Source organism: Porites lutea, chromosome 13, assembly GCF_958299795.1.
Source record: "Porites lutea chromosome 13, jaPorLute2.1, whole genome shotgun sequence".
NCBI classification, from domain to species: Eukaryota; Metazoa; Cnidaria; class Anthozoa; order Scleractinia; family Poritidae; genus Porites; species Porites lutea.
The window spans coordinates 1,212,533-1,220,067 of NC_133213.1; the positions used below are offsets into that span (position 1 = coordinate 1,212,533).

The window sequence follows — 7,535 nt, forward strand, 5'->3', positions numbered from 1 at the left end:
TATAATCGAATGGTCGATCACTTGGTAGAACGTAATATATACAGCTCCACCAAAAAAAAAAAGAGATTGGATTAGAGGTCGCGAAACAAATGATCTTGAGTGGTCAATTTTTTTCCCATTTCCAGTTGCCGTTTATTTATATTCGTTTCGTCCCTGGTACCTACATTTATCACACGGTAGACATCAGTAACTTATGAATGAATTTAAAAACATCTCCACAATTTTGTCGTCACATCTAAACTTTGAGCGACCAGCAAATGTAGATATTACGCTCCGCTAATCAAATATTAGACTGCAAAACAGTCGGTTTTTTTTTCTCAAAATCAGTAAAGAAATCGGTAAAGCGTGGCGTAAGGGTCGTACGCGCGCGAAGCGCGGGAGCCTCACACGCCCTAAGGACGATTGAGCGAGAGAAAAAAAAGCGTCTCTCCCCAGTCTCGCTCTCTGTTTTCAGCCTCATTCCAGACCTTTTGTTTCACTGCTCGCGCGTACTTGAATACGCAAAAATACGGACTGTTTTGCAGTCTAATCAAATATTTTAACTAATATTAATAATTTAACAAAAGGAACTGAAATTCGTGTTAGTAACGCTTTTACAATGTAGGTTAAGTTAACAAAATAGAATGCTAAAAAAAGTTTGGTATACTTATGATGGTGCGAGCTTAATCGGGTGTCTAAGTATTGCTCATTGACAGCTCTTACAGATACCAGCTACTTAAAGGAGTTTTAATGATAGTGCGAGCTTGACTGGATGTCTAAGCATTGCTCATTAACAGCTCTCACAGATGCCAGCTACTAAAAGGGATTTTAAAATCATTACATTTGACTTACGTTGCTGACTGTGCACCATTTTGATGAAGTTCTACAAGAAGAAATTTATGGAAAAAATAGCAGGGATAAAAATCACATCCACTGAAGACAACACACCCTGTAACTTTGTTCAAAGACTAATTACCAGAGGTAATTATTGACTACGGATCCGCGTTCGTCATTCATGGAAACGAAATCGAGTCGGAAGGAGTCCAGTTTCCTGGACGAGATGCCCCTGATAAAACTAGCAGGGGCGGTTAATCAGCAGTCGCCCGCGATACCTCTACAATTTGTGGCTTTGTACCACAGGAACACCAAGATTAGGGTGCGTTCAGTGGGTGTTTCTTAGTGTTGTGGAAACCATTGTTGGTTAGGCATTGTGTTGCAGTGTGGGTATTGTTAGTGTCTTTTGAATCTATTGTGTTACGTTATTAGGTGATTGCACAAATCCACCACACCAAAAAACAATTGCAATACAATTGTCTTCCCCATAAGCTTTGTAAGAGCCTTTTACAAAATCCAGTCAAACAGTTACCGAATGGAGTGTAGTCCAACTGTAAAAATATCACTAGAGAGGAAAAGAGCACAGATGCAAGTACCCTAGGCTATAGTGCAGCAATTTTTTCGAAGGTGCAAGAACGCTAAAACACTCTTGGATTGTGGTGCTTGACAATAAAGAGAAGGGGACAGAAGCTGGAAAGAACCCAGGGGAGACAGCCCAGAAAACAGAAATTTTCTCAGTGTTTTCCCTATTGGTCACATTTTTCTTCTCCTCAATCTTCCTCTACTTTCAAAGTTATTAGAGAATAGGACTGGATTATTGTGCTTTCAATAGGCGCTATCCTCCCACCCACATGTTCTTAGGGCTTCGCTCCCCATTCCCCCCATGAATGTGGGGAAGGAACACCTGACAAAGACCCAACAATGTCTGCATGGGAGTTTAAATAAATACAGGCCGCTGGCGAAAAGAATCAGCTACTTCGCTGACAGAGGTTGGCTAATTTTCCCTAAATTCAACTGCTGATGTTATCATCTGGACACTAATATTTTTTTTCTTACCCCATAAGTTTCTTTAGTCAAAGGTGTGTATTGCTCCACAAAATCTCTTTTCTTCTGGAATTCATCATCAAGATCCTAAAACAATAATAACAAGTACTAACAAATAAGTGAGTTTCATAATGCTTCCAATTTCCTTAAACAGCCAACTTCAGACGCAGACTTTTTTTCCAGTTGAAGGGTTTCCTGTAAAAAAGGCGCTTGTGACTTTTTAGGTTGACTTTTTTTTTTTTGCAGGATCAAGCTAATTTTTGGCAGACTGATTTGTTTTGACATAACGACATTGTTTTATGAGGAAACTTCAAGAGGTTGTTGATGCGGTATGTACATGGGCACTGATAACTTTGGCAAATAAATTGGAAATATTACTTAAACCAAGAATAATAACCATACCTTGTGATTGTGATGCCTTAAATCACTAACAGATTTGGACAAACTTTCCATCACACCTTTCTTGACTTTGGTTCTAGCTGGAGGCTATTAAAAGAACAAGTTATTGACCATACATAAACATAAAAGGAACTGCAACTCTTAAAAACAAATTAGTATAAACTACTGTAGTCAATAAGCTATCGAGATGAATAAGTTGCACTTTATGACAATCCAACTAGCCCCCAACATATATATTACACATACTCGTTATATCATACAATCTTCAGTGATAAAAGATTAACCGGAATGAAACACTGTTTTTCATACCAAGGTTTGTCCAACACATGCCCAGCATACATGCACCAGAATAAGAGAAAACAAGTCATGAAAGACTCCTTAGAATTATATTTTAAAGCATAAATCATGTTTTGTCATTTGTTTGTATCTTCAGTTAAGAAGTTGTCCTACTAAGTAAATGCAGTATTGGATCCCCAAACTAAACAATTCCTTGGATATATACAGTCAAACTACTCGGAGTGAAGAGAAAGTCACTTTTACAGCTTGCTATTCACCCAAGTTGCAGTAACAATACACACCAAAAATCCTTGAAACACCTATGCATTCTCCTTTCCCTCTGCAATGTTGAGATGTGATTGCAAAGTTACGTGGCTACAACACATTGCAAAAGGGAGGGAGGAAATGAAAGAGAGTAGAATTTTACAAAGTGTTTCAAGGTTTTTGTCTGAGATTGTAGCATGCACCAACCCAAAAGTCATTTCAACTAGCCTAAAATTTTTTTTTGATGAGCAGGATTGATAACTGTTCTTCAGTGATTAAAATCCCCCAAAAACCTTCAAATCATTTGCCTTCGGGCAAGTGAAGAACAGAATTCCCTAGCCTAATAGCAAAATCCACTAGCCCTGGGCTACTGGACACTATTTTCTTTGCACACTCCTACTCCACAGAAGCCATCTCAGAGATGGAGGAAATTGCTGTCCTTGGAATGTTCAGTCAATAAATTGTAATAAATATTTATTTTACCATGGTACAAAAAGGTGCAGAATATATAATCATTGCAACAACACTCAAAACCAACAATGATTACTTTCAAAGTCATAACTCACATTTTCCTCTTTTAGAAATTTTTGCAGATCCTCATCTTTTGAGAAGGCAGGGTGTGCAATAACAAGTTGTAAAAATCTAAAGGACAATACCACAGAAATATGAGAATAATGCATGTGGCTGTGAGACATGTAACTTATACGATCAACCTAAAAACTGGAGGAACTTAAAAAAAAAAATTAAGCATTTCACAGATACGAACCATATAAGCCCGGTTTCTGAGATCTCACCTTCCCTCTTAATCATTTGTAAAAATTTAAATGTGTTCATATGAGAGGGTGGGCTGGCTGGGTTCCCAAGATCTTGGTAAGCGGGCTAGAAATTTTGCCATGATATGAACAATTCAGCCGGCTTAACAGGATGAAAGTGGGATGAATTCTGGCGGTCCGGATGGCATCATCTTGCATTTCCTGCTGTATTTTCCACATCATAAGCAACCCATTTAACTGCACTGATACAGCTTTAAGAGTTCCCGAAGCTATGATAGGTGCGAAATTTAAAATTTTTGTGTTTCATCATGTTTGTTTTGTATCCCAGCAAATTTGGTGCCAAAACTCATCCCCAGTATCTTTGGCTTTTTCTCATCTCAGAAACCGGGCTGAAATTTCTCAAATGAAACCAAGGCGAATTTCATCGACCACTGACCAGGCCAGCTTGGTTAGCCACGTGCATGTGAAGAGGCCAAAAGTCAAATGGTGGGTAAGACATGCTATGCACAGATTCCTGGGAAAAGTACATGTAGAAAAACTGCCAGGCAAGTACCACTACAAAAATAAATCGGGGACAGGGGCTAGGCTGACTACCTGTAATGGCAGGGGTGGGGTGGCTGGGAAAAAGAAAGGAAATCTCCAGATTGAAGACATGTTGAACTTACTTCTCAAGACTACGACAGTCCCTTGAAAATTCATCAGCCACCATGTGTTTTGCATCTTTTCCTGAAAATAGGAAACAAAAATTTACTCATTCTTTAAGCTAGTATTAACAGGTTGGTTAGCCATTTCCTAAGGATGACTGCTACACACGTTTGGCTGTATTTAGAGTGTTTCTTTCGGAGGAACACAGACTTCTCCTACCTAGCTGTTTCTTTGACCTGGCTTCAGCAGCATTGACTGTAGTGACAGGCTTTGGAGGTAACGGAGGAATCTGGATATGACAACAAAAGGTAACATCATATTATTAATAGTGCACACTAGAAATGAGTTCCACATCAACGAAAATGTGATCTGTGCAGAACCTAATGCTAAAGATGGATAAAATGATACTATTAATCACCTAAAGCATTCTACAGGTCAACTGAACTAGAAGAACTGCTTGATTGAAAATCATTGATAGGGAAACTCATAAGTGAATCCTTTTACACAGCAATACCGATTCAAATAATTCTTGATTGATCATTATGTTGGGAATGTGCAGCCTAGCCTAACCTTGCCTGTAAATTCAAGTTTTGCTTTGGGGTAATAAATTAATGTTAGTTAACTTACAACAACTCCATCAATGTTATTGTGTGCCATTAAACAGTGATACAGCCATTCTAAATCTTCATATTGTCGAAGGACTATCACTCCTTTTTCTTCTTCACTTCCAGTTCCTTCACCCTATAAATTAAAATAGCAAAATGGTTGTTAACCTGTCAGCTCTAAAGACAGTGATTGCCCAGGGACAAGGCCAAGGTCTCAAACTAGCTCCCCAAGAAGAAACTGGAGATTTTACACTAAATGTTCTTTTACTGAATAACTTTTCCAATCCTGATAATAAATAGTGTCTGGTTTTTTCTTGAAACACAGAAGACATGATTGTGACTGAAACACTGTGGCCTGAAAGCCAATTACCTTTGAGATGCAATCTTACAGGGAAAAATAAACACTTCTTATTGATCTGCTGGAGTGTATTTTAAACAAAGTATTAGAAGAAAAGTATAGAAGTCTCTTGGAGAGCACCACTAACAATATTAATAATCAATATTGAACTGGCTATAGACCATCCATATAGAACAGCTTTGCTCTATAATTATTTCAGAGTTAAGCTGTTCAATATGAACATAAAGCCTAATAATCAAGTTTACAATAACAAGCAGTTATTTTCTTGTGGGTTTTATGAATAAATCATTTCAAGGTGGATAATCTCACTGGAAAATTAAGTAGTAATTTATATGGAAAAACTGTGAACAAGAACACTGTCAACAAGTTGCAGAGAATATTAGAAACAAGAGGGCAACAACAACCTGGAACTGTGAATTCAGAATTCACATGGCATTTATTCTCTGGTTGATAACATCTGCTGGAATTTATGCGAAAGCTAGATGCATTTAAACCAGCTTAGAGAGCCCTACCCACCCTGCAATTGAAGGGGTGGACTAGTACATTCAAGGGACTGCTCTGTGAGCTGCCAATGGTGATCAGAATCTAATTTCTCCTAAGAATAGGAGTATTTAGTGAAAAATGAGGGCCATGAGAATGAAAAAACTGATAATTAAGAATAAAAAGCCTCTTCTTTCTAACACCATGCCTCAATATGTGAAGAATAGTGGCGAGAGTAAGGATTAAAGATTTGGAGGCTAAAGGGGAGGGGGAGGGGGAGGGGGCGGAAAGATCTCCGTGGTACGTGCGTAAAACAAGATGCGAAACAATGACATGCAAATACGAAAGCAATAACGATTACATGCAAATTTAATGTATGAGGTCTGAAAAGTTCAGATAACTTTCAATTTCTACGATGATTGAATTCCACCTAAACCGGAGCTGAGTTGTGTATCCCCCCTCAAACAAAATTGCTGAAATATCGATTGCATTGATCTTAATTTGCTGCAAACATGGCTAAACAGGATGCGCTTGCAGGAGATTAAAAGGCCTCGCATGTAGCTGAAGTTTGTACACTCACAGTGTTTGTTTGAATCGTAAATTTGACGATCTCGCCATCTTTGCTTGCGTCTAAAACCTTGACAGTCCAGCACAGTCCCTGCTCCGCTTTGCCATTGACACCATTTTCCGCCTGAAAATATATGAATAAATTTAAGAAACGCTCAAGTTATCAATCAAAATAGCTATGATTTATTTCGGAAAAATCTCGCTTACCATTTGAAGTCATTAAATCAGGAAGACTGCCCAGGATCTTTTGGTCATTTGATCCTGAAACTGAGCATCCAGGCCAGGACATTTCATTACCACGATATGACGCATAATTTGCCATTTCTCCCGACCGCTGGATGAATCTTCCTGCCACTGCACAGGTCCCCCAAGCTCCTTCGAGAGAGTCCAAAGGTACGATTACATTGCGTAACCAGGGCTTTAATTAGAGTGGGGACGTCAAGGATCAGGAAAGTATTAGAGACCTTAAGTGCAAACGGACGCAACAACTCTCTACATTGTTACATGTTGCACCCAACAATGTTGGGAGTTTTTGGCCAACAATGTTGCGTCCGTTTGCACGGGGCTTAACTTTACATTCGCATACAAGTAGGCAATCTTTCAATTTGCTCCTTCCACGCGCGCATGCCCAAAACAAGACATTGGCGGAAAAAGTCAACTAGTTTTGCGAGGAAAATTGTGGTGGTGGTAAGTTTAAATGTTCTCAAAAAAGTGACATAAATTAAAAGCCTCATGGCTTATCCTATTTTTTCTTGCTTATAACAAGGGTTATTAATTTGTAAAAGCACGATCTTTTTTCTTATACTCCTTGTGTATCGCTGAAAATTGAAGCAAAATTGACGCGTAGGTTCGAGGGCAGTCTGAATACCCCCAAAAAAGAGCACAGCTGCTAATAAACAGGGTGGATAGTGGTCAAACAGTCCATAACTGATGGCATGCATACTGAGTGTTGTCCTCACTCTTTTTACGATTTACCACACAGGGTAATGTTACAAGCACTGCATTACATTAAATCTTCTCTTAATTTGGTATAGCGAATTAAAACATCAGGATGGTCGGTCAAAGAGGCTTCTTTAACGATAACCCGCCGTACAACGCGGCAATGTAGTAAGCGTCTTAGGCGTTTTTTTTCGTCTTATTCCGCCGGCAAGTTCATTTATTGTGAAGTAGAGACGAGCAAGGATTCAAATTATAATTACTTTAAATGTGTTTTAATTTTTTACCTAAAAATCACGATCTGAACATTTTAAAAACTTTACCCCCCTAAAAAAATAAAGGCAAAGAAGAGTCTGCACTTCCGTTTTTGAAAAC

At 38.6% G+C, this 7,535-nt stretch overlaps 1 protein-coding gene across 1 annotated transcript in view; it reads right to left on the reverse strand.

The window, feature by feature from the left end:
* Positions 1–6,343, reverse strand: part of LOC140923261 (sorting nexin-6-like) — a 10,056-nt gene extending 3,713 nt beyond the window's left edge. Inside the window, exons 1-8 of the mRNA XM_073373346.1 lie at positions 6,238–6,343; positions 4,842–4,955; positions 4,434–4,503; positions 4,235–4,295; positions 3,363–3,438; positions 2,260–2,343; positions 1,870–1,944; positions 832–862 (exon numbers count right to left, since the gene is read on the reverse strand). Of these exons, the coding sequence (XP_073229447.1) occupies positions 832–862; positions 1,870–1,944; positions 2,260–2,343; positions 3,363–3,438; positions 4,235–4,295; positions 4,434–4,503; positions 4,842–4,871 (427 nt within the window). The 5' untranslated portion in view covers positions 4,872–4,955; positions 6,238–6,343. The remainder of the gene's footprint in view (positions 1–831; positions 863–1,869; positions 1,945–2,259; positions 2,344–3,362; positions 3,439–4,234; positions 4,296–4,433; positions 4,504–4,841; positions 4,956–6,237) is intronic.
* Positions 6,344–7,535: the final 1,192 nt, after the last annotated feature.